At 52.9% G+C, this 26,699-nt stretch overlaps 1 protein-coding gene across 1 annotated transcript in view; it reads left to right on the forward strand.

The window, feature by feature from the left end:
* Positions 1–85: 85 nt before the first annotated feature.
* TRPC3 (transient receptor potential cation channel subfamily C member 3) overlaps positions 86–26,699 on the forward strand; it is a 38,327-nt gene continuing 11,713 nt past the window's right edge. Inside the window, exons 1-8 of the mRNA XM_060179172.1 lie at positions 86–781; positions 9,414–9,602; positions 13,356–13,520; positions 18,532–18,748; positions 20,048–20,281; positions 20,757–21,021; positions 22,429–22,624; positions 23,901–24,110. Of these exons, the coding sequence (XP_060035155.1) occupies positions 86–781; positions 9,414–9,602; positions 13,356–13,520; positions 18,532–18,748; positions 20,048–20,281; positions 20,757–21,021; positions 22,429–22,624; positions 23,901–24,110 (2,172 nt within the window). The remainder of the gene's footprint in view (positions 782–9,413; positions 9,603–13,355; positions 13,521–18,531; positions 18,749–20,047; positions 20,282–20,756; positions 21,022–22,428; positions 22,625–23,900; positions 24,111–26,699) is intronic.

Consider the following 26,699-nt stretch of genomic DNA (forward strand, 5'->3'; position numbering starts at 1 on the left):
GTCCCGGACAGGGAGCCCAGGGGCGGCCCGGAGTCACCCCGACCGCCGTCCCCGCAGGTCCCGGACACGGAGCCCAGGGGCGGCCATGCAGCCCAAGGCGCGGAGGCCCGGGCCCGCCTTCCTGTTCCGGGCGCGCGGCGCCAGCCTGACGGCCGAGGAGGAGCGCTTCCTGGCGGCCGCCGAGTACGGCAACATCCCGGTGGTTCGCAAGATGCTGGAGGAGTCGCGCTCGCTGGACGTCAACTGCGTGGACCGCATGGGGCAGAGCGCGCTGCAGCTGGCCGTGGGCAACGAGCACCTGGAGGTGACGGAGCTGCTGCTGCGCCGCGCGCCCCTGGCCCGCCTGGGCGACGCGCTGCTGCTGGCCATCAGCAAGGGCTACGTGCGCATCGTCGAGGCGCTGCTCGGCCACCTGGCGCTCAGCCCCGGGCCGCCGGCCGCCGACTTCTTCGCCTACGACGAGGACGGCACACGCTTCTCGCCCGACGTCACGCCGGTGCTGCTGGCGGCGCACTGCCAGCGCTACGAGGTGCTGCACCTGCTGCTGCTGCGCGGCGCCCGCATCGAGCGACCGCACGGGCCCCGCTGCCGCTGCGCGCACTGCGCCGAGCCCGGCCGCCCCGCCGCCGACGCCTTCAGCCGCGCGCGCGCCCGCATCAACGCCTACCGCGGGCTGGCCAGTCCCGCCTACCTGGCGCTGTCCGGCTCGGACCCGGTGCTCGCGGCGCTCGAGCTCAGCGACGAGCTGGCCCAGCTGGCCAACGTGGAGAAGGAGTTCAAGGTGGCGCGGCGGCCGGGTGCGGGGGGCGGCTGCGGGTGCGGCGGGCTGCGGGTCGGGGGGGCTGCGGGGCTGCGGGTGCAGGGGGAGAGCTGCGGGTGGGGGGATGTGGGTGCGGGGCCTGCGGGTCGGGGGGGGCTGCGGGGCTGCGGGTGCAGGGGGAGAGCTGCGGGTGGGGGGATGCGGGTGCGGGGCCTGCGGGTCGGGGGGGCTGCGGGGCTGCGGGTGCGGGGGTGGCTGCGGGTGCGGGGGGAGCTGCGGGGCTGCGGGTGCGGGGGGAGCTGCGGGGCTGCGGGTGCGGGGGGGGCTGCGGGTGCGGGGGGAGCTGCGGGGCTGCGGGTGCGGGGGGAGCTGCTGGTGAGGTGATGCGGGTGCGGGGCCTGCGGGTGGGGGGGGGCTGCGGGGCTGCGGGTGCAGGGGGAGAGCTGCGGGTGGGGGGATGCGGGTGCGGGGCCTGCGGGTCGGGGGGGCTGCGGGGCTGCGGGCGCGGGGGGGCTGCGGGTGCGGGGGGAGTTGCGGGGCTGCGGGTGCGGGGGGAGCTGCGGGGCTGCGGGTTCGGGGGGGGCTGCGGGTGCGGGGGGAGCTGCGGGTGAGGGGATGCGGGTGCGGGGCCTGCGGGTCGGGGGGGCTGCGGGGCTGCGGGTGCAGGGGGAGAGCTGCGGGTGGGGGGATTCGGGTGCGGGGCCTGCGGGTCGGGGGGGCTGCGGGGCTGCGGGTGCGGGGGGGGCTGCGGGTGCGGGGGGAGCTGCGGGGCTGCGGGTGCGGGGGGGCTGCGGGGCTGCGGGTGCAGGGGGAGAGCTGCGGGTGGGGGAATGCGGGTGCGGGGCCTGCAGGTGGGGGGGGGGCTGCGGGGCTGCGGGTGCGGGGGGAGCTGCGGGGCTGCGGGTGCGGGGGGAGGCTGCCGGTCCAGGGGGGCTGCGGAGGCTGCGGGTCAGGGGGACTGCGGGTGCCAGGGGAGGTGTTGTGGGTGCGGTTGGGAGGTGCTGCGGGTGCGGGAGCCCTGCTCCAGCTGGTGTCAGTTCTCAGGAAGCGTAATTATTCTCCCTTTCAGGTTGTCTTTGTTTTTTCAGGGCGGGAGGGACCTTGGGCCACCCAGAGCGCAGCACTGCACAAGTCTGCTTTCATGATTCTCTGGGAATGCATCTGCTTTTCGCTGGGCATCCTCACAAGTCTAATACGGCTACTCATTTGTATAAAACTTGCGGGTTTAGGACAGAACGTGTCATCTGATTGCCACACCCTCCTGTTCACTCTGGTGGTTCTGTGAGATCAGGACTTTTCAGGTTCTGGAGCTCTGGCCTCTCCTGTTGCCTCAGTAGTAGACCACAAACAGTACTTTCTTAGAGTGTTTTCTGGCTGCTGAGTTAAACTTTAAAAAATTATTCATTGTGGGGGTCAGGTGGTAGCGCAGCAGGTTAAGCGCAGGTGGCGCAAAGCGCAAGAACTGCCACAAGGATCCCGGTTCGAGCCCCCGGCTCCCCACCTGCAGGGGAGTCGCTTCACAGGCGGTGAAGCAGGTCTGCAGGCGTCTGTCTTTCTCTCCCCCTCTCTGTCTTCCCCTCCTCTCTCCATGTCTCTCTGTCCTGTCCAACAACGACGACATCAATAACAACAACAGTAAGACAACAAAGGCAGCAAAAGGGGGGTAGAAAGGCAAAAACAACAACACTGTTGATTGTCTGAAACCAGCGCTAGTGCTGAGTGCCAGCACTATGAAGCCGCCACTGCTCCTGGCAGCCTTTCTTTCTTCCTTTCTATTTTATTGAGAAAATCTGAGAGGATGGGAGAGGATATGGAGAGGGAGGAAGAAAGACAGACACCTGCAGACCTGCTTCACTGCTCATGGAGCGTCCCTGTGCAGGTGGAGAGCGGGGGGCTCCAGCCCAGGTCCTTCTGCATGGCGATGTGTGTGCTCAACCAGGTGCATCACTGCCCGACCTCATCTGAGTAAAACTTCTTCATTTAGTGTTGTGATGTCAGTTCTCAGGAAGGGGGATTATTCTACCTTACAGGCCTTACTTGTTTCTGTATGTATGTGAGATTTCTATGAATGCAGCTGGCAATATAATTTGGGGTGATGAAGGTGCAGAAAATGGTAGGAAAATTTCCCCTACGACACACCAAACTCCAGAAATACTCATTAACTTTCACTTTTAAAAAATCTCTTCTTTTTATAAGAGAGAGAGACCAGAGAACTGCGCTGCTCTGGCATAAGGAAGGGGGTTGACCCTGAGACCTCTGGGCAAATTGGTGTGTGGGGAAGAACTGAGCTGTCTCCCTGGCACAGCCCTCGTCTTGTCCTGATGGAAATCTGACCTGAGTATACTTTTGTTTGCTCTTCCAATAACTTGATTTTTATATATAAACTACACATACTTATTGAAATAGCTTGGAAAATTTATAAAAATACAATGAAGAAATCAGGTACCACCTTTATCTACTTCATTTGAGAAGATTATTACTTGGTTTTGGAAACTATTTCCTTGGATTCAACATGAATGTCTATAGACAGAACTACTCAGATAGAAATGAGTACTTCAGCTTCTTTTAGAGAGAATGGAAAAAGCCTTCAGGCAAAATAGACATCATTGTCACCTTTTTATTTGGACAAAGTTATAGAAATGCTATTCTCATGTTGTTGACTTGCTGCCATTTCTGTCTCTCAAATCTTGACATGACACAGTTGAGTCTGTAAGAGAGAGACTACAGAAGGGGTGTTTCTTAGGCCTATGCTGATATTTTAATGACTTGCTCCTGGTGGAAGTGTTGGCAGTGGTTCCAGGGATGTCAGCTGAACAAAGCGTGGGGGCCCTGTGTTCCTCCCCCAGCTCCAGCTCAGAGTCCTGGTCCTGGAATGAAAGCACAGGTGATGTGCTGCCTGGTGAGGTGAGGAGGAGAAGGTGTTCCCTTTCAGGCACCTGTTTTCTGTTGCTGTTGGCTTTTATCATCCAGCTTCTCACCCCTCAAATTGCTACCACTCAGGTGCTTTGGGGAAGATTCTAGGCCCCACGCTATTTTCAGAGACCAATACAGGGGCATACTGCTGGCAGCATATGAAGGTTGTTACGTTCCAGGGGACAGATTTAGATAAACTGGTGGAGGATGGCTTGGTGACAGGTTATTAAAGAAATACTCTGGGTCTGTAAATGCTGTCTGAAGCTTTTCTGAGAAAAGACACAGCAGACAGGACAGACTCCAGGCCCCCGCCTCCAAATGTCAGTCACAAGGAAGCCTGTCATCAGTGAGACTGTAGATGCAAAGTGAAACCGCCTAGTTCTGGGTCAGTATCCACCTGTTTCCAGAGCCAAAACTTGGCTTGGCTTGGGTTCAATTTCATCACCCTAGATCACTTTTTCATTCAGCTAGAAAGACACCGGAGAGACAACAGGGGCCAGGCTGTGGTGCACCTGGTTAAGCACACACATCACAGTGCACAAGGACCCGGGTTCAAGCTGCTGGTCCCCACCTGCAGGGTGAGGCTTCATGAGTACTGAAGCAGGGCTGCAGGTGTCTCTCTGACTTTCTCCCTCTATATCTCCCACCTTCTCTCAATTTCTCTCTGTCTCTATCCCATAATAAATAAATAAATATATTAAAAAGAGAGAGAGAGAGAGCGCATTGGAGCTTCCTCTGGTGCGGTAGTACCTCCATGAGGTGCCAGGGCTGGTTGTGCCACACATGCACAACCCAAAGGTGCACTCTTTGCAAAGAAAGAGAGGAAGAAGGGAGTAAGAAGCAGCAGCAGGAGGAAAGAGGCGTGTGTCGAGGAGACGTGTCTTCCCTCTGCTCCCTGACCACCTTTGCCTGTGCTCCTGCAGTCCCTGCCCAGTGCTCCCCACAGTCCTAGCCCAGTACTCCTGTAATCCATGCCTAGTACTCCTGTGATCCATGCCCAGTACTCCTGTGATCCATGCCTAGTGCTCCTGTAATCCAGGCCCAGTGCTCCTGTGATCCAGGCCCAGTGCTCCTGTAATCCAGGCCCAGTGCTCCTGTGATCCAGGCCCAGTGCTCCTGTGATCCATGCCCAGTGCTCCTGTGATCCATGCCCAATGCTCCTGTAATCCAGGCCCAGTGCTCCTGTGATCCATGCCCAGTGCTCCTGTAATCCAGGCCCAGTGCTCCTGTGATCCATGCCTAGTGCTCCTGTAATCCAGGCCCAGTGCTCCTGTGATCCATGCCCAGTACTCCTGTAATCCAGGCCCAGTACTCCTGTGATCCATGCCTAGTGCTCCTGTGATCCATGCCTAGTGCTCCTGTAATCCAGGCCCAGTGCTCCTGTGATCCATGCCTAGTGCTCCTGTAATCCAGGCCCAGTGCTCCTGTGATCCAGGCCCAGTGCTCCTGTAATCCATGCCCAGTGCTCCTGTGATCCATGCCCAATGCTCCTGTGATCCATGCCCAGTGCTCCTGTGATCCATGCCCAGTGCTCCTGTGATCCAGGCCCAGTGCTCCTGTGATCCATGCCCAGTGCTCCTGTGATCCAGGCCCAGTGCTCCTGTGATCCATGCCTAGTGCTCCTGTGATCCAGGCCCAGTGCTCCTGTGATCCATGCCCAGTGCTCCTGTAATCCAGGCCCAGTACTCCTGTGATCCATGCCCAGTGCTCCTGTGATCCAGGCCCAGTACTCCTGTGATCCATGCCCAGTGCTCCTGTAATCCAGGCCCAGTGCTCCTGTGATCCATGCCCAGTGCTCCTGTAATCCAGGCCCAGTGCTCCTGTGATCCAGGCCCAGTACTCCTGTGATCCAGGCCCAGTACTCCTGTGATCCATGCCTAGTGCTCCTGTGATCCAGGCCCAGTACTCCTGTGATCCAGGCCTAATGCTCCTGTGATCCAGGCCCAGTGCTCCTGTGATCCAGGCCCAGTGCTCCTGTGATCCAGGCCCAGTGCTCCTGTGATCCAGGCCCAGTGCTCCTGTGATCCAGGCCCAGTGCTCCTGTGATCCAGGCCCAGTGCTCCTGTGATCCAGGCCCAGTGCTCCTGTAATCCAGGCCCAGTGCTCCTGTGATCCAGGCCCAGTGCTCCTGTAATCCAGGCCCAGTACTCCTGTAATCCATGCCCAATGCTCCTGTGATCCAGGCCCAGTACTCCTGTAATCCATGCCCAATGCTCCTGTGATCCAGGCCCAGTACTCCTGTAATCCATGCCTAGTGCTCCTGTGATCCAGGCCCAGTGCTCCTGTGATCCATGCCCAGTGCTCCTGTGATCCATGCCCAGTGCTCCTGTGATCCAGGCCCAGTGCTCCTGTGATCCAGGCCCAGTGCTCCTGTGATCCAGGCCCAGTGCTCCTGTGATCCATGCCTAGTGCTCCTGTAATCCAGGCCCAGTACTCCTGTGATCCATGCCTAGTGCTCCTGTAATCCAGGCCCAGTACTCCTGTGATCCATGCCCAGTGCTCCTGTGATCCAGGCCCAGTGCTCCTGTGATCCATGCCCAGTGCTCCTGTAATCCAGGCCCAGTGCTCCTGTGATCCATGCCCAGTGCTCCTGTGATCCATGCCCAGTACTCCTGTAATCCAGGCCCAGTACTCCTGTGATCCATGCCCAGTGCTCCTGTGATCCAGGCCCAGTGCTCCTGTGATCCAGGCCCAGTGCTCCTGTGATCCAGGCCCAGTGCTCCTGTGATCCAGGCCCAGTGCTCCTGTGATCCAGGCCCAGTGCTCCCCGCGGTCCCTGCCCAGTGCTCCCCGCGGTCCCTGCCCAGTGCTCCCCGCAGTCCTGCCCAATGCTCCTGCAGTCCCTGCCCAGTGCTCCCCGCGGTCCTGCCCAGTGCTCCCCGCGGTCCCTGCCCAGTGCTCCCTGCGGTCCCTGCCCAGTGCTCCCTGCGGTCCCTGCCCAGTGCTCCTGCAGTCCCTGCCCAGTGCTCCCCGCAGTCCTGCCCAGTGCTCCTGCAGTCCCTGCCCAGTGCTCCCCGCGGTCCTGCCCAGTGCTCCCCGCGGTCCCTGCCCAGTGCTCCCTGCGGTCCCTGCCCAGTGCTCCCTGCGGTCCCTGCCCAGTGCTCCCCGCAGTCCTGCCCAATGCTCCTGCAGTCCCTGCTCAGTGCTCCCCGCAGTCCTGCCCAGTGCTCCTGCAGTCCCTGCCCAGTGCTCCACTCTTCAGGCTCTGAGCATCTTGTGTTGTAGTGCAGCAGCCTGGAGAGCAGCAGAGGAGACAGCGTCTGACGATCTGTGTATGGAAACAGACAGGTTTAATGCTTCTCCTGCTTTCGTGAAACGCGCCGTCCGCCTCTCAGGAGTGGGAGTGGGGGCACTGAACTGACGCTCTCCATAGACTCCAGAGACTAAACAACCTGTCAGTTTAATCAGCTGTGTGGGACCCACGTGAATGGAAACCAGAGGATAAGTTTTCATTCATTGTGTCTGCTCCATTGTGAGGGAAAAGCACTAACTGCAAGTGCTTTTTACCTGACTTTCTGAAATGTAAACAGTCTCTCTCTACTTGTTACCTTAGTTTAATAAAAATCAGTTATTGAAGAGGGAAACTGGAATTATTCACGTGCCTTTTTATTTCAGATGGAGAGAGTGAGAAAGAGGAGGCACATGGTAGCAGTGCTCCCCTGCATACGGTGCTTCCCAGGTGCCACCCATGGTGGTGCTGGAGCGTGAGTCCTGGGCCTTGTGCATGATGAGGGTGCACTCTGCCAGGTGACTTGTGCCCGCATCTCTTCGTGTCTTTTTTTTGTCTCCAGGGTTATCACTGGGGCTTGATGCCTGCGAATCCACTGCTCCTGGAGGCCATTTTTTTCCCCGTTTGTTGCCCTTGTTGTTTATCATTGTTGTTATCATTATTGTTATTATTGTTGCTGTTGTTGGGTAGGACAGAAAGAAATGGAGAGAGGAGGGGAAGACAGAGAGGGGGAGAGAAAGACAGACACCTGCAGACCTGCTTCACTGCTTGTGAAGCGACTCCCCTGCAGGTAGGGAGCCGGGGGCTCAAACTGGGATCCTTATGCGGGTCCCTGCGCTTTGCACCATGTGCACCACTGCGCCCACTGTGCTACCACCTGGCCCCCGTGTCTTTTTTGTTTCTTTTTAAGTATGACTTTGGGCCCAGAAGCTCTTCTGTGTTCGGTCTTATGCACAGCCTCTCAGCCTGCGTTGAAATGAGCAATTCCATTTGCCCCATCAGCATCCAAGTAAAATATCAAACCCACTTTCTCAGAGGGCTAGGGTTCAGGTGACCGTCACAGACATGGTCTCAGGTTCCCGAGCCTGGGGCAGTTTCCCAGGAGATGACCATGGAGATGCCCAGCGGCCAGGCCCAGGGTTCCTGCAGAGCCGGCACAGTCTGCAGCTGATTTGTCCCAGCCAGCCACAAACTCTGAGGTCAAGGGCTCCGGTTATTTTTAGCAAGGTGTTAGTTCCAGTGTCCTGGAAATTGCTCCCTCAAGTATTGATATTCTGCCTGCTTGAGAATTCAGTGACACACAGCCAGAGGTGTCACTCATGCCAGCACCGCAGGAGGTGACAGTCTGCCCTTAGGCCGGGGAAGAGCCTCGGTGTGGCGCCCGACCCTGCCTCACAGCCGCTGTGACCACAGTTACCTCAGGGCAGAAGCACTGTAGATCCAGCCAGCAGCTTGAGTCAGGACTTGATGTGGTCTGAGACTGCCCAGATGTGCCCCATGTGCAGATGAGGACTGTCCCTGAGAGCAGAGTCCCCGCAGGGCAGGGGACAGGAGCGGGCAGGCCTGGTGTGGTCTGAGACTGCCCAGCTGTGCCCCACGTGCAGATGAGGACTGTCCCTGAGAGCAGAGTCCCCACAGGGCAGGGGACAGGAGCGGGCAGGCCTGGTGTGGTCTGAGACTGCCCAGCTGTGCCCCACATGCAGATGAGGACTGTCCCTGAGAGCAGAGTCCCTGCAGGGCAGGAGACAGGAGCAGGCGGGCCTGGTGTGGTCTGAGACTGCCCAGCTGTGCCCCACGTGCAGATGAGGACTAGCCCTGAGAGCAGAGTCCCCGCAGGGCAGGGGACAGGAGCGGGCAGGCCTGGTGTGGTCTGAGACTGCCCAGCTGTGCCCCACGTGCAGATGAGGACTGTCCCTGAAAGCAGAGTCCCCGCAGGGCAGAAGACAGGAGCGGGTAGGCCTGGTGTGGTCTGAGACTGCCCAGCTGTGCCCCACATGCAGATGAGGACTGTTCCTGAGAGCAGAGTCCCCGCAGGGCAGGGGACAGGAACTGGCGGGTTTTCTTGCCATGTGAGCAGTCCTGGGGCCACCATTGCCGTGTGGGAGTTTTCATTATAGAAGCGGGTTGCTCGGGCTCTAGGAGAGCCGTGTGTCTGCACCATGGCTGACTCCCAGTGACTCCTGGTGACCTCAAGGGTGGCACCTCAGGCTGCAGATGGCAGCTGCTGAGCATAAGTCTCCAGAGCTGGGCAGCGGCAGAGAAGCTGCAGAAGGCTGGGGACAATTCAGCCTGAACTGACCGCCAAAGCAGTGTCCACAGAAGGCATGGTCCCCTCCTCCCAGGGACAGCTTTCTCTGGTTCTCACGGACAGGTCCAGCCTGAGCCAACCTCCAGAGAGGCCATGGTCCTTCCCTGCCACACCGCCGACAGCTGTTTCTGGCTCACAGAACCCTGCACACCCTCCACCAAGCCGCACTCGCTCTGTGTAAACCCTGGTCCCTTTGTCCTCAGAACGACTACCGGAAGTTGTCCATGCAGTGCAAAGACTTTGTGGTGGGGGTGCTGGACCTTTGCCGAGACTCTGAAGAGGTGGAGGCCATTCTGAACGGAGACCTGGAGTCGGCCGAGGCCCTGGAGCCACACAGGCACAAAGCTTCCCTGAGCCGTGTCAAGCTGGCCATCAAGTACGAAGTGAAGAAGGTGGGTGTCCCCGTGCAGGCCCCCGTCCAGGCCTGCTGGGAGAACTGTCCCCTCACTAGCCCAGGGCCCCAGGACAGAGGTCAGTAGGAGACTGGCTGACCTTCATGAAAGAGATCAGGTAGGGCAGAGGGTAGACAGCATAATGGTGATGCAAACAGACTCATGCCTGAGGCTCCAAAGTCCCAGGTTCAATCCCCCGAACCACCATAAGCCAGAGCTGAACAGTGCTCTGGTTAAAAGAGAGAGAGAGAGAGAGAGAGAGAGAGAGAGGGAGGGACCAGGTGTCGTGATTACTTTGTGAGCAAATATCTGGTTTCCATTCCTAAGTAGGATCTCGTAAAGTCTTCAATTTTTTTATTTCCATCCCTTCATATAAAAGGAGAATAAGGAGGGCTGGACGGTGGTGCAGCGGGTTAAGCGCACGTGGCACAAAACACAAGGACCGGCGTAAGGATCCCGGTTCGAGCCCCCAGCTCCCCACCTGCAGGGGAGTCGCTTCACAGGTGGTGAAGCAGGTCTGCAGGTGTCTGTCTTTCTCTCCCCCTCTCTGTCTTCCCCTCCTCTCTCCATTTCTCTCTGTCCTATCCAACAACAACGACATCAATAACAACAACAATAAAAACTGCAACAATAAAAAAACAAGGGTAACAAGAGGGAAGATAAATAAATATTTTAAAATATTAAAAAAAACAAAAAAGAAAAAAGAAGCAGGGGGGCAGTCGGTAGCGCATATAGTGCCAAGTGCAGGGACCGGTGTAAGGATCCCAGTTCAAGCTCCCAGCTCCCCACCTGCAGGGAGGTCACTTCACAGGCGGTGAAGCAGGTCTGCAGGTGTCTGTCTTTCTCTCCCCCTCTCTGTCTTCCCCTCCTCTCTCCATTTCTCTCTGTCCTATCCAACAACAATGACAGCACTAATGACAATAATAATAATGATAAACAACAAAGGGTAACAAAAGGGTAAAAATAGCCTCCAGGAGCAGTAGATTTGTAGTGTAGGCACGGAGCTCCAGATATAAGCCTGGAGGAAAAAAAAAAAAAAACAGCTTGAGCAGGTAATTCACAGAAGAGAAAATGTTAGTAGCTAATGAATGCATTTTAAATACTCATGCCCTCTAGTGATGGAATACTGAAGGGCAGAAAATGACCCCCCCAAAAAAATGCACACAGAGAACTGGCCCTCCACAATCCCAGTGCTGCTACCTGGCTGACACCAGCCTGCTGTCTGTCAAGATTCTGAAGGTGGCTCGTCCCAGAATCGTATCTGAGGAGTACCTAAGGCCAATAAGAAAACTGGAAAATAGTAACGCATGTTCACCTTCAACTTTGGAGTGGAATAGAGAGGGAGGTAATATCTGATTTAAAAATGACAATATGCATGTTACTAAGCTATGCAAAGTAAGCAGCACTTGGGGCAGACAGTAATTATTATTTTCCAACTAGAATAATGGCCTGTTCTTTTAAAAAATATTTATTTATTTATTCCCTTTTGTTACCCTTAGTGTTTTATTGTTGTTGTTATTATTGTTGTTAATTGGTGTCATTGTCGTTGAATAGGACAGAAAGAAATGGAGAGGGGAGGGGAAGACGGAGAGGGGGAGAGAAAGACAGACACCTGCAGACCTGCTTCACCACCTGTGAAGTGACTCCCCTGCAGGTGGGGAGCCGGGGGCTCAAACCAGGATCCTTACGCCGGTCCTTGTGCTTTGCATGGACTATTCTTAATTGTCCTGAATTGTCCTCTCTCTCTGAGGATGCTCCCCCCATCTCCTGCACACACACACCACACATTCACACACACCACACACACTCACACACTCACACACACACACACATACACACACTCACACACTCACACACACACATACACTCACACACACACTCACACACTCACACACTCACACACAATGCACACACATACTCACACACACACTCACACTCACACACATACACACACACTCTCACACACTCACACTCACACACATACTCACACACACACTCACACACACTCACACACACTCACACTCACACACACTCACACTCACACACACACACACACACTCAGACACACTCACACTCACACACACTCACACACACTCACACTCACACACACTCACACACACACTCACACACACTCACACACTCACACACACACACTCACACACACACTCATACACACACACTCACACACTCACACGCACTCACACACTCACTCACACACACACTCACACACACACTCACACACACACTCACACACACTCACACACTCACTCACACACGCACACACACTCACACACAGCACACACACACTCACACACACTCACACACACACACACTCACACACACTCACACTCACACACACTGACACACACACTCACACACTCACACATACACTCACACACACACGCACACTCACACACTCACTCACACACACACACACACTCACACACACACTCACACATACACACTCACACACTGTCACACACACACACACACTCACACACTGTCACACACACACTCACACACACTCACACACAACCACACACACAACCACACACACACTGTCACACACACACTCACACACACACTCACACGCAACCACACACACACTGTCACACACACACTCACACAAAACCATATACTCACACACTCACACACACTCACACTCACACACACTCTCACACTCACACACACTCACACACACTCTCACACTCACACACACTCACACACACACACACACACTCACACACACACTCACACACACACTCACACACACTCACACACACACACACACTCACACACACACACTCACACACACACTCACACACTCACACACTCACACACTCACACACACTCACACACACTCACACTCACACACACATTCACACACACACACTCACACTCACACACTCACACACACACTCACACACATACACACACACTCACACACACACACTCACACACACTCACACTCACACACACTCACACACACACTCACACACTCACACACACTCACACACACACACTCACACTCACACACACTCACACACACACTCACACACACACACACTCTCACACACTCACATTCTGTCTCCTTCCCAGTGAGGGTTCCCTTGGCCAGAACATGCTCCACACAGGTGGAAGAGGCGATACCCTTGCTGTTGAGTCTGGGAAGGGCACACCTCTCCTGAGTCCTGCCTGCCTCTTCTTTCTTCCATGGTGGGATTAGCATTCGTGCCAGAAAAATCCCCTGAAAAGGAGATTTGAAGCAGTATTGACGGGTGGGGACGGGGACGGCCTGTGGGTGGCTGTTTTGACAAAGAGGCTGCCTAGCCGGGACTGTTTGCCTTGAGAATGGGACTGTTTGCCTTGAGAATCATCGTGTGGTCTGTGACCTGCCCTTTGTTGATGGTGGCTCAGTTCACAATCTATTAGCTGCTGTAGTTTGTTACAAGGAAGCTGTTCATGATGCTACAGTAGTTTTCCTGTGGAAAGACAGATTTTCTTTCTTTCTTTTTTATTTTATTAAATTGTCTTTACTGGATAGAGACAGCCAGAATTTCAAGAGGAAGAGGGAGATAGAGGGGGATAAAGATAGAGAAACCCTGCAGCCCTGCTTCACCACTCGCGAAGCTTTCCCCTGCGAGGGGACTGGGGGCCCGGGTGGTTCTGAAGCTGGCGTGGCGTGGCGTGGAGGGCCTCTGCAGGCCCCTGCTCTGTGGGAGATGCGGCTGCGTGACCTGTCTCTCCCCACAGTTCGTGGCTCACCCCAACTGCCAGCAGCAGCTCCATACCATCTGGTATGAGAACCTGTCGGGCCTGCGGGAGCAGACGGTGGCCGTCAAGTGTCTGGTGGTGTTGATGGTGGCCTTGGGGCTCCCCTTCCTGGCCGTAGGCTACTGGATCGCGCCATACAGCCGGGTAAGTGTCCCTGCTGTGGGGACAGGAAAGGGCTTCCTGCATCTCAGTGTCACTCCAGTGCTTGAGGCTCAGGAATGCAAGGCCCACTCTTGAATGGCAGAAGATAATTCAGACAAGATGTGAGAAGGGCTCTTGCGAGGAGGGGCCAAGTCACTCGAGGCAGGACACATTGAGGCTCAAGCTGACACCCCCTGCGGCAGGGAGGCTGCCCTGGAGTGAGGCCCCAGAGGCTCAGTCAGTAGAGTCCTTGGGCTGGGCTGGTGAGGAACTGGACCCCCAGTGACTCTGAGACTGGAAGGACAGCAGTCCAGCCCTTTGTCCCTTTAGAAAACTCTGAAAAGTGGGTTTGGAGGCTGGGTGTCCCACAGTGTGTGCTCACAGTGTGGCTGGAATCCTGCCTACGTCCCCCTCAGTGTCTGTCTGCTGGCTGTACCTGAGAGCTGAGCAGGTGGAAAGGGAGCCAGCTCCTGAGTCTGCAAGCCAGAGAAGGCCCCGCACGCCAGGGTCCTGGCCCCACGTTCTGAAACCAGGCTTTGTTCACATCAGAGGACACTTGCAAGCAAGCCTGGGGACCTGCCCTTTCCAGCTCAGTGTGACCCGGTCTGCTGGCAGGCACGCTGGGGGTGGGGTGGCGAGCAGGACGCTGAGCTGTCCGGGGTGTGAGGCAGGAAGCTGGACCTTGGGGTCACTTTTGATGGTTCCTTTACTATGTATCGTGGGAAAGCGCCTTGAGGTGCCTGAAGGGCATAAACACAAAGGTTCAGAATGACAAATGATGCAGAAAAGCATACCTGAAAGCAGAACTCTTTCCCACCTAGTGATTCTCTGTCCTGAGGGAAATGGAAGTCCGGGTGTACCTGTGTATCCCCTGGGGCGGCTCAGTCACCTAAACCCCAGCCGGTTCCAAGCCAGCACCTTCAGGCTTCCCCTCCCCTCACACTTGCCACGGGAGGGAGCCTGCCAGCAGAGCCACACAGCTGCCCCAGGCCTCCCTCCTCCAAAAGGGGCCGCTCACCTGCCCCTGCTTGCCCCCCCCCCACGTTGTTAACATCAGCCTGCAGTGCAGCAGGGCAGCAGCCCAGGCAGGCGTGTGACACTTTCAGACCAGTACCAAAAGTGCCTGGCTGGGCTCTGGGCTCTGCTGCGTGTGTTTCTGTGCCATGCGGACGCCGTGGCATTTGTCTCTGCATGCTGATCCCAGAGACGCTCAGGGCTCTGGGCTCTGCTGCGTGTGTTTCTGTGCCATGCGGATGCCGTGGCATCTGTCTCTGCATGCTGATCCCAGAGACGCCCAGGGCTCTGGGCTTTGCTGCGTGTATTTCTTTGCTATGCGGACGCCGTGGCATTTGTCTCTGCATGCTGATCCCAGAGACGCCCAGGGCTCTGGGCTTTGCTGCGTGTATTTCTTTGCTATGCGGACGCCGTGGCATTTGTCTCTGCATGCTGATCCCAGAGACGCCCAGGGCTCTGGGCTTTGCTGCGTGTATTTCTTTGCTATGCGGACGCCGTGGCATTTGTCTCTGCATGCTGATCCCAGAGACGCCCAGGGCTCTGGGCTTTGCTGCGTGTATTTCTTTGCTATGCGGACGCTGTGGCATTTGTCTCTGCATGCTGATCCCAGAGATGCTCAGGGCTCTGGGCTCTGCTGCGTGTGCTACTGTGCCATGCAGATGCCGTGGCATTTGTCTCTGCATGCGTCTCTGCATCCCAGAGACGCTCGGCATTCTTGGGTCACTTACGGCATCAGTTTAGGGTCCTGGACACACCAAATGCTTGTTGAGGTTACAGTTTCCTAAGTGTGAAGCTTCATGCTTTTCAAGGGCATGTGGAGGTTGAAAGAAAGGTCTGAGTGTGTAGACAGCCGACTTGACAGAGCTACCAAATGTACCTAATTCTTGGGCTACAGAAGCCCTGGGAACAGGAGGAACTGTTTTTTATTTCTCCTAGAAGACGGGGTTTTTAAGAACGTTTTGTCATGTGGGATATTAAAGGACTTACCTTAAAATAATTGTGAACTGAACTTTATACTTTTGTAGTATTTTTATGACTTTCTAAAACTCAGGGATGACTTGTAAGTTAACCTGCTTAGATGTTTTAATTTTATTTTTGAAGACAGTTTATTTCACAAAACAGACAGAGTGGGAGAGAGAGAAAGAGGGAGGGAACACCTGAGTGTTCTGGTATACAGGATGCAGAAGATCAAACTGGGGACCTCATGACTAAAAGTGCTAACCTTGACCACTGTGCCACCTCCTGGGCCACACTTTCTTATCTCATTTTACTAAATAAATAAGAAAAAGAAATGACTGACAAAATAGCTCAGTCACATAGTATGTTGCTGTTCCATGTTTGTGACTGAAGTTTGAGCCTGGCCCCCACCACATTGAAGAAATCTTCTGTTTCCTCTCTCTCTCTCTCTCTCTCTCTCTCTCTCTCTCTCTCTCCCTCCGTCTAAAAAAGGAAAAGGAAGACCTACCACCATCTACTGAAGCCCATCCCCACTTCCTGCTGCTCCAGTTACTCTGGTTGTTGACAAAGAACTCTAATTTATTTCTCTTTGATTGTATCTGTTCATCACTTTGTTTCCTTATGTTGCAGAAGTAGGTGAAATCATCTAATATTTGTCTTTCATTTGGCTTGCTTACACTTAAAATAATAACTTCGAATTCCTTTGATTCTGTTACTGATGGTAAAACTCCCATCTCTTTTTTTCCTTTTTTTTTTTTTTTTTTGCCTCCAAGGTTATTGCTAGGGCTCAGTGCCTGCACTACAAATCCACTGCTCCTGGAGGCCATTATTTTTCCATTGTTATTGTTGGATAGGACAGAGAGAAACTGAGAGAGGAGGGGAGACAGAGAGGGGGAGAGAAAGACAGACACCTGCAGACCTGCTTCACCACCTGTGAAGTGACCCCCCTGCAGGTGGGGAGCTGGGGCTCGAACCTGGATGGTTGCACAGTCCTTGCCTTTGCACTATGTCCGCTTAACCGAGTGCGCTAACTCCTGGCCCCAAACTCCATCTTTTTATGGCTGGAGAATGTTTGTTGTGTCTGTACCACATCGTCTGCACTCTGTTGTCTATCAGTGGGGTCTTCTTTTCTTTCTTTCTTTCTTTCTTTCTTTCTTTCTTTCTTTCTTTCTTTCTTTCTTTCTTTTCCCTTTTGTTGCCCTTGTTGTTTTTATTGTTGCTGTTGTTATTGATGTTGTCATTGTTGGATAGGACAGAGAGAAGTGGAGAAAGGAAAGGAAGACGGGGAGAGAAAGACAGACACCTGCAGACCTGCTTCACCGCCTGTGAAATGACTCTCCCGCAGGTGGGGAGCCGGGGGTTATGTGTCTTCTTATTGTGCTAGCAGCAAATAGTATTTTCCTTGAACACAACAGTTTGTGTCTTTAAAAAAAAATACACGGTGAGGCCAGGCAGTAGCGCAGCAGGTTAAGCACACATGGTGCAAAGTGCAAGGACTGACATAGGGATCCTGGTTAGAGACCCCGGCTCCCCAGCTGCAGGGGGGTTGTTTCACAAGTGGTGAAGCAGGTCTGCAGGTGTCTGTCTTTCTCTCCCCCTCTGTCTTCCCCTCTTCTCTCAATTTCTCTCTGTCCTATCCAACAACAACAGCAATAATAACAACAACAATGATAAACAAGGGCAACAAAAGGGAAAAAAAACATACACAAGAGTCCTGAGAAATGTCACAGTGATGGTAACTCTCACGTGAGAGCCCCCAGACTTCAGCCCAGCACGACCAACCACTAGAGTGAAAGGGTGTGTGTGTGTGTGTGTGTGTGTGTGTGTGTGTGTAACAGAAAACAATGCAAGATACAGCATGATTTTAGGAATTTAGAAATGAGAACTAAAGTTTATTTCTATAGTAATAGTACACTGCTTTTAATATTTATTAATCTGTTCATTTATGAGAAAGGGAGAGAACCAGATCCCCACTCTGACACATGCATTACCAGTGATGGACACAGGACTCATACTTGAGTACTCGGCACTCTAGCCACTGCACCACCTCCTGGGCTGCAGTGACATTTGTTTTAACCCTCAAGGAATTTTTTCTTAATTTTTATTTATAAAAAGGAAGCACTGGCAAGATCATAGGATAAGAGGGGGTACAATTCCACGCAATTCCCACCACCAGAACTCCGCATCTCATCCCCTCCCCTGATAGCTTCCCTATTCTTTATCCCTCTGGGAGTATGGACCCAGGGTCATTGTGGGATGCAGAAGGTGGAAGGTCTGGCTTCTGTAATTGCTTCCCCATTGAACATGAATGTTGGAAGGTGGATCCATACTCCCAGCCTATCTCTCTCTTTCCCTAGTGGGGTGGGGATCTGGGGAAGTGGGGCTCCAGGACACATTGGTTGGATTGTCTGTCCAGGGAAGTCCAGTTAGCATCATGGTAACATCTGGAACCTGGTGGCTGAAAAAAGGAGTTAACATATAAAGCCAAACATATTGTTGACTAATCATGAACCTAAAGGCCAGAATATTGCAGTTGAAGATTTGGGGTCTCCGTTTTGAAGATAGCTAGTAGGACTATTTTAGTTATATTCCAAAGGGCCCATGACTATATTGGTTTTTTCCTGAGCCTGACATCTGATATGCAGGTGGACCCAAGTTATTATCTGGGAAGATGATGCCATGGAATTTTTAACATGCTACCAGCACCTCATAGCATTTCAAGCATAAAGCAATAATGAGTTACACATACCAATTTGAGTTCCTTTTCTTTGATTCTAAGACCCTTGGCATTGCACACTCTCACATAAAGACAAGAATAGCCATCATGTGCTTTGAGCTCTCCAGAGATGCACCTGTGGTTGGCACAGTGACGTGCTGAACACCGTAGGTCACTTTGGAGGAAGTGCCCACTGAGACGTTCTGCAGTGCAGACGCAGAGGCAGGTCTGATGTGCTTATCCTGTTTGTCTGGTCCTGTGTGTGAGTTCTCTGGAGTGAAAGCAGACCTCTGGAGTGAAAGCCCCTGTGTATCTGCCTTTGTGCAGCTGGGGAGGGTTCTCCGAAGCCCCTTCATGAAGTTTGTGGCTCACACGGCGTCCTTCATCACCTTCCTGGCTCTGCTCGTGTTCAATGCCTCAGATAGGTTTGAGGGCATCTCCACACCGCCCAACGTAACCAAGGTCGACCACCCCAGACAGGTCTTCAGGGTGAAGACCACCCAGTTCACATGGACCGAGATACTGATCATGGTCTGGGTTCTTGGTAAGCTCACTCTTTCTTAGGTAGGTGGGAGGGAGGGAGGAAGGGAAAAGAGGGAGAAGGGGAGAAAGATGGAGAGAGAGAGAGAGAGAGAGAGAGAGATGTCACAACACCAAAGCTTCCTTCAGCGTGGTGGTGGCCAGGCTTGAACCTGCATCTCATGCATATAGCAAAACAGTGCATTATCCAAGAACTAGTTCACCAACCCTGTAAGCACTTTCTCCTAAGTATTTTAGACTCCACCAAAAAGAACATCTAATAGTGACTGTCATCTTTTAGTTCAAATATGATTGTACATCATATAGTAACATCACTTTTCTAAGAGAAGCAAAATACCAAAGCAATATTTTTTTTTGTTCAGGGGGCCAGATTATGGCACTTAGAGCACACGTGTTACAATATATGTGGCCCTGGGTTCAAGCTCCCACCCACCGGCAAGGGGGAAGCTACCTGAGTGGTGAAGCAGGGTTGCAGGTGTCTCCCCCTTTCCTCTCAGTTTCTCCCTGATCTATCAAATAAATTAATTAAATATTATAAAGATTGATTCACTAGCGATATTAACAGGTGTGCCATAGCATGGATAGGCATTTCAGAGAATGATGCAAGCCAACCCATGAATATAACATGTTTTAGAAATCTAATGTCAGTTACTGAACAAATTCTAAATTTTAACATGACTTTTTGTAGTGATCAAATATTTGATTAAAATACTTGTAAGAACTCGTGATTGTTCCCTCGAGATTAAATAGCGTTCATACTGGTTTAGTTCCAGGAAAGCTTTATTCTCAGACTGTTGTTACTTCTCCTCACACTGGCTTGTTTGAGGAAAAGCTGTAAGCCCCCATCAGAAAAACTGGAGCCAGCCCCCAACTTGTTTCTCTAGCCTCTCGCTCCCTGTCAGTATCTCCCCAGCCCCTGAGTCAGTGGCTGGGCTCACTGTGTCACTCTTGTGGCCTCTGCCTGCTCTTGTCTTCACATCATACGTCCCGTGTAGATTCCTGTTTCTCTCTGGGACCTGCTTGCGTCCCTCACATGCCCTCTCCTCCCAGAAAGGCCAGGACTCAGGGTCCCCCCAAGAGCTGAGGGAGGGGTGCAGGGGGTGGTGAGAGGTCGGGTCTTCTGCTAAGTGCTCCTGGAAGCTCCAGGCTGGGGGGTGAGCATCAGGCCGCATGGTCTCCTCCCCGCAGACCCCTGGTGCAGACCCCCTGCCTGGGCGTCCACCAGACCCACCAGCCGCACACCCCTGGGTGCCCGGTCCTCTCAGCCCGGCTGGCGCCCGCTGACCTGGCCTGTCTGTGGCAGGCATGATGTGGTCCGAGTGCAAGGAGCTGTGGCTGGAGGGGCCGCGGGAGTACGCGCTGCAGCTGTGGAACCTGCTGGACTTCGGGATGCTCTCCACCTTCATTGCCGCCTTCACCGCCAGGCTCCTCGCCTTCCTGCGGGCCTCCAAGGCGCAGCAGTGGGTGGACGGGCACGTCCAGGAGAGCGGCCTCCACTCAGCCGCCCTCCCACCTGAGGTCCAGTACTTCACATTCGGTGAGGGGCCATGGCAGGCCTGGGGGGCAGGAGGTAAGGGTGGTCTGAGTGGAGGGGCAGTGCAGCAGATGGGGGAGGAGACACTCAGGGGGCAAGATTTGGGGGCCGGAGGCTGGGTGGAGGGGGAGAGACTCGAGGGCCTGGGAGCAGGATGTAGGGGGCAGGAGATGACGAGAGGGCCTGAGAGACAGGAAGCAGGGGAAGGGGCACCTGGGGGTCAGGACATGGAGGGGCGGAGGCTGGTAGAGGGGGAGGAGATGGAGACCTGGAGGGCAGGAGGCGGGTGGCCTGCCAGTGTTTCCCATGCTGAAAGAATTCATGAACGTGGGATTCGGGCCTAGAGTGAGCCCAAGCAACTGTAGGGCGGCTCCAGCTGGGATGGTGGTCACCTGCCCACTGGGACGACTGGCCCGGCTCTAGCCGTGCTTGCTGGCCAGCACCCGGAAGGCTCCACTCTGGCCTCTGCTCTCTGCAGCCAGGGACAAGTGGCTCCCCTCCGACCCTCAGATCATCTCTGAGGGCCTCTACGCCGTGGCCGTCGTGCTCAGCTTCTCCCGCGTCGCCTACATCTTGCCCGCCAATGAGAGCTTTGGACCCCTGCAGATCTCCCTGGGCAGGACCGTCAAGGACATCTTCAAGTTCATGGTCCTCTTTGTCATGGTGTTTCTTGCCTTTATGATTGGCATGTTCATGCTGTACTCTAACTACCTGGGGGCTAAAGTGAACCCCGCCTTCACCACGTAAGTAGTGCGGCTCATAATAGAGGGAAATTTCAGCAAGTCTTGAGGAGGGGAAGACAGAGGCGGGAGAGAAAGACAGACACCTGCAGACCTGCTTCACCACCTATGAATCGACCCCCCTGCAGATGGGAGGCTGAGGGCTCGAACCAGGATCCTTACTCTGGTTCTTGCACTTTGCGCCACCTGTGCTTAACCCACTGCGCTACCACCCAACCACCAACCAATGAGTTTTTAAGAGCTAAAAACAATTAGTGCGTGTGTGAGATGACAACCCTCCATAGCCACCCCTCTCAGCCTAACATTTGATCACCAAGCAGATCAAAACTTGGGGGAATTCTAGCTGGGGAGACAGCATTAAGGTTGCAAAGAGACTTTCCTGCCTGAGGCTCTCAGGTCCCCGATTCAATTTCCAGCATCACTGTCAGCCAGAGTTGATTCTGACATGAAGTAAAAAGAATAAACCTTGGGGAAACTCTGGGCAGAAATGGCCATTTATAGGGAATTGGCCATTTGGCAATTTGATAATGTTGGCTGTCTCTCCATTATGCACCATGTCAGATTTGGTTTCAGCATCTTGTCGCCATCACCACTGTTTCCCGCAAGAGTCGCAGCCTCTGCGGCAACAAAGCATGGATACTGCAGACAGTCAAGTGGCCTTGGAGCAGAATGGCCGCAGCGCACGAGGTCTGGACCCTCCTGCCTCTGGCCACATGGTTTCCATGCTGGGTCTCACCTGCCCATGAAGTCTTCTTTAGCTTCCTGCAACTGAGACCCCCCACACTTCACTGTGAGGGGACAGCCTGGCCTCTTTGGGGGTCCCTGATGCCATTTATTCCTCCCTGCCTGTGAGTGGTGGAGCATGTCTGCAGGTGTCTGTCTCTCTCCCCCTCCCTTCTGAATGTCTCTCTGTCCTATCAAATAAAATAGAAAGGAAAGAGGAAGAAGAAAAAAAAATGCCAATGAGAGTGGTAGATTCACTGAGCTCCAGTGACAACCCTGTTAGCACTATATATACACAAACACACACTTATATATGTAGATGGAGAGGAAGAAGAAAGAAAAAGAGAACCACAGCATCACTGTGGCACATGTGATACCAGGGATCAAACTCTGGACCCCATTCTTGAGAGTCCAACATTCTACCCACCATACCATCTCTCGTCCTGAGCTGCATGGTCAGGGAATTTTCACTGATGAACATAGAAAAAAGCTTGGCTATTACACCACTTAGCCACAATTCCTGAAACCCTGAGAGACTGGCTTCTATCAAGTATAATAAGATATTTCTATTCTTAGGACTTATTTTGATAACAATTTATAGCTATACAGTATTCAGATTCACATATCTTTTGAGCTTTTAATACTGAGAACTGTTTATTTATTTACTGCACCTTGTTCTGTCAACAGTGTAGAAGAAAGCTTCAAGACTTTGTTTTGGTCAATATTTGGGTTGTCTGAAGTGACTTCTGTTGTGCTCAAGTATGATCACAAGTTCATAGAGAACACTGGATACATTCTTTATGGAATATACAACGTGACAATGGTGGTCGTCTTGCTCAACATGCTGATCGCTATGATTAATAGCTCCTATCAAGAGATCGAGGTGTGCCTCCATTTCTCCTCGGTGCCTGTCTGCCGACCACTCTCATAGCACCCGGCTGGACGCATCCCCTGGGTCTGCTAGGAGGCCGGCAGGGTCCCTGTGAAGGGACCATCACTCTGCCGTCTCTTGGGGGTGTTTCTGCAGTTCCGACCCTGGAGCTGGAGGCAGCATAGGCTGCAGGGTGTCACTGTCCACTGGGAGAGTCAGCCGGTCATCTGATCAGCCTGGCAGAGGAGCCTGCAGGCATCAGTGAGCGCTGGTGATGTTCTGTTTCTGGCCAGCATTTTCCATAGTCTACCTTCTCCCTGACATGTCCTCCAACTTGTTGCTCAGTTTCCTGCTGGAGTTTTGCTGTCAGTTAAGTTCATGAATCTCCAGGTGTGGTCCAGAAGCTGGTAGATAATGTCCCCACAGCAGAAGTTAGTTCTCCAGAAACTGGTCCCTGAACACTGCAGAGTGTGGGCAGCAAGCTCTCCTCTGTGCCAGCACCTCTGTGTGCTCTCTCCGGCCTTCCTGAGCTAAGAGGGTCATGTCACTTCCTGAGCTTTGCAGCAGACCAAAGGAGACACAGGTGGGGCCTAGGCTACCGAGGGTGTAAGGGGCCTTTCAGGACATGCAGCAGACACAGATGCCATCTGAGTGCCATGTCCTCCGCCCTGGGACGTGACCTACAGCATCCTGCATCTGTGGGCAGGTCTGCATGAGGAAGCAGGAATTGTGGAACCTAGTGTCGTAACATGGAGTAAAGGGGTGTGGAAGAGGGAGGGAGGGATCTTTTCAACCCTTCTTGGCCCTGGGTTTCTCTTGTGCTTTCTTTGGTCTGGGATGGGAGATGGGAAATTCTGGTTATATTTTCACAAGGGCATGTGGAAGAAGAAGTAAGAAAGTGAGGTCCATGAAAGATATCCAGGGTATTATGTAGGTTGATAGGGACTCTGTGCAGATGGATGTGTGGAAGTCACTGCAGCGTCTTTGCAGTTCATTCACAGATGCCACCCAAACTGATCAGCAGCACCATCCTTTAGTTGCTATTTCTCTTTTTTTTATTATGTTTATTTATTTATTGGATAGAAATAGCCAGAAATTGAGAGGGAAGGGTATGATAGAGAGGAGGAGAGACAGAGAGACACCTGCGGCCCTGCTTCACTATTCATGAAGCTACCCCCCCCGCAGGTGGGGACCAGGGGCTTGAACCGGGGTCCTTGCACACTGTAATATATGTGCTCAACCAGGCCGCCACCACAAGGCCCCTTTCTCTTCTTCTTTTGTAACACAGGATGACAGTGATGTAGAATGGAAGTTTGCTCGTTCAAAACTTTGGCTGTCTTATTTTGATGATGGGAAAACATTGCCCCCACCCTTCAGTCTGGTCCCTAGTCCGAAGTCGTTTGTCTATTTCGTCATGAGGATCATCAACCTTTCCAAATGCAGACGGAGACGGCTACGGAAGGACGTAGAGCTGGGGATGGACAACTCCAAGTCCAGGGTAGGTGGCCAGCACAAACAAGTCCTCAAGACACAAATCTCCTCTCCCCTGGTCTTGTGGTGTGGGGATAGTCATTTCTGTGTGTGAACTTAGAAACTGAGTAACAGGCTGTCATAGGCTGATGCTTAGCATCTTCTCAATGTCTCAGGGAGTCAGTGTCTTGCTTTTGTTCAGAACTTCATATAAAATAAGCTATCAGCTTATAAGCAAAAATAAATTGTTGGGGCTGGGCAGTAGCGCAGTAGGTTAAGTGCAGGTAGTGCAAAGCAAAAGGACTGGCGTAAGGATCCTGGTTCAAGCCCCCAGCTCCCCACCTGCAGGGGAGTCGCTGCACAGGCGGTGAAGCAGGTCTGCAGGTGTCTGTCTTTCTCTCCCCCCCTCTGTCTTCCCCTCCTCTCTCCATTTCTCTCTGTCCTATCCAACAACACCACCAGCAATAACAATAACAACAGCAACAAGGGAAGCAAAAAAAATGGAAAAGTGGCCTCCAGGAGCAGTGGATTCGTAGTGCAGGCACTGAGCCCCATTGATAACCCTGGAGGAAAAAAAGAAAAAGAAAAGAAAAGAAAAAGACATTGTTGATTTGTTGAAAGTAAACAGAAAAAATACCTGAGGTTTTCTTATGACTCTTTTTGTGTTCCAGACTTCCGACTGTTATCCTAAAGCTGCTGTTGTTGTTGTTATAGATCCAGACTTCTCGACTGTTATCCTACAGCTGCTGATGTTGTTATAGATCCAGACTTCCGACTGTTATCCTAAAGCTGCTGCTGCTGCTGTTGTTATAGATCCAGACTTCTCGACTGTATCCTACAGCTGCTGCTGTTGTTGTTATAGATCCAGACTTCTCAACTGTTATCCTACAGCTGCTGCTGTTGTTGTAGATCCAGACTTCTCGACTGTTATCCTAAAGCTGCTGCTGTTGTTGTTGTTATAGATCCAGACTTCTCGACTGTTATCCTACAGCTGCTGCTGTTGTTGTTATAGATCCAGACTTCTCGACTGTATCCTACAGCTGCTGCTGTTGTTGTAGATCCAGACTTCTCGACTGTATCCTAAAGCTGCTGCTGTTGTTATAGATCCAGACTTCTCGATTGTTATCCTAAAGCTGCTGCTGCTGTTGTTGTAGATCCAGACTTCTCGACTGTTATCCTAATGCTGCTGCTGCTGTTGTTGTTATAGATCCAGACTTCTCGACTGTTATCCTAAAGCTGCTGCTGCTGTTGTTGTTATAGATCCAGACTTCTCGACTGTTATCCTAAAGCTGCTGCTGTTGTTGTTGTAGATCCAGACTTCTCTACTGTTATCCTAAAGCTGCTGCTGCTGTTGTAAATCCAGACTTCTCGACTGTTATCCTACAGCTGCTGCTGTTGTTGTTGTAGATCCAGACTTCTCGACTGTTATCCTACAGCTGCTGCTGCTGTTGTAGATCCAGACTTCTCGACTGTTATCCTACAGCTGCTGCTGCTGTTGTTGTAGATCCAGACTTCTCGACTGTTATCCTAAAGCTGCTGCTGCTGTTGTAGATCCAGACTTCTCGACTGTTATCCTACAGCTGCTGCTGCTGTTGTTGTAGATCCAGACTTCTCGACTGTTATCCTAAAGCTTCTGCTGCTGTTGTAGATCCAGACTTCTCGACTGTTATCCTACAGCTGCTACTGTTGTTGTTGTTGTAGATCCAGACTTCTCGACTGTTATCCTAAAGCTGCTGCTGTTGTTGTAGATCCAGACTTCTCAACTGTTATCCTAAAGCTGCTGCTGCTGCTGCTGTTGTTGTTATAGATCCAGACTTCTCGACTGTTATCCTACAGCTGCTGCTGTTGTTGTTGTAGATCCAGACTTCTCGACTGTTATCCTAAAGCTGCTGCTGCTGTTGTTGTTATAGATCCAGACTTCTCGACTGTTATCCTACAGCTGTTGTTGTTGTTGTAGATCCAGACTTCTCGACTGTTATCCTACAGCTGTTGTTGTTGTTGTAGATCCAGACTTCTCGACTGTTATCCTAAAGCTGCTGCTGTTGTTGTAGATCCAGACTTCTCGACTGTTATCCTACAGCTGTTGTTGTTGTTGTTGTAGATCCAGACTTCTCGACTATTATCCTACAGCTGTTGTTGTTGTTGTTGTTGTTGTAGATCCCCTTTTTCCTGCCTGGATTTTGCTGGGGGCTTTACACCTGCACAATTAGACTGGTCCTGGCCGCTTTGTCTTTTTCTGTGGCAGGTGAGAGACCCTCTGAGATGCACTTCCACCACTTGTGAGGACTTCCCCTTTAGTGTGGTGCTTCCATGTGGTGTCCAGAGGCTCGAACCCTGGTCCTTGTGTATGGTAAAGTGTGTGCCATCTCCTGGCCCCAGAATAACATTTTCTTAGGTTTATTTCTCTTATTGAATATGAAATAGAGAAGCCAGGGCACCTCTCTAGTACATGCACCACTAGGCATCAAGCTGGGAACTCCAGGCATGCAGTCCTGCACTCTGCCAGCTGAGCTATGAGAGCTAACACTGAAGTTGTCTTTCCAACTTCAGCTGAGTCTATTGTAGGAACGGCAGTTTGCAGGACTGTTGTCACCTAGGTGCCGCTGAAGCTTTCACT

This window comes from Erinaceus europaeus, chromosome 19, assembly GCF_950295315.1.
Source record: "Erinaceus europaeus chromosome 19, mEriEur2.1, whole genome shotgun sequence".
Lineage (NCBI taxonomy): Eukaryota > Metazoa > Chordata > Mammalia > Eulipotyphla > Erinaceidae > Erinaceus > Erinaceus europaeus.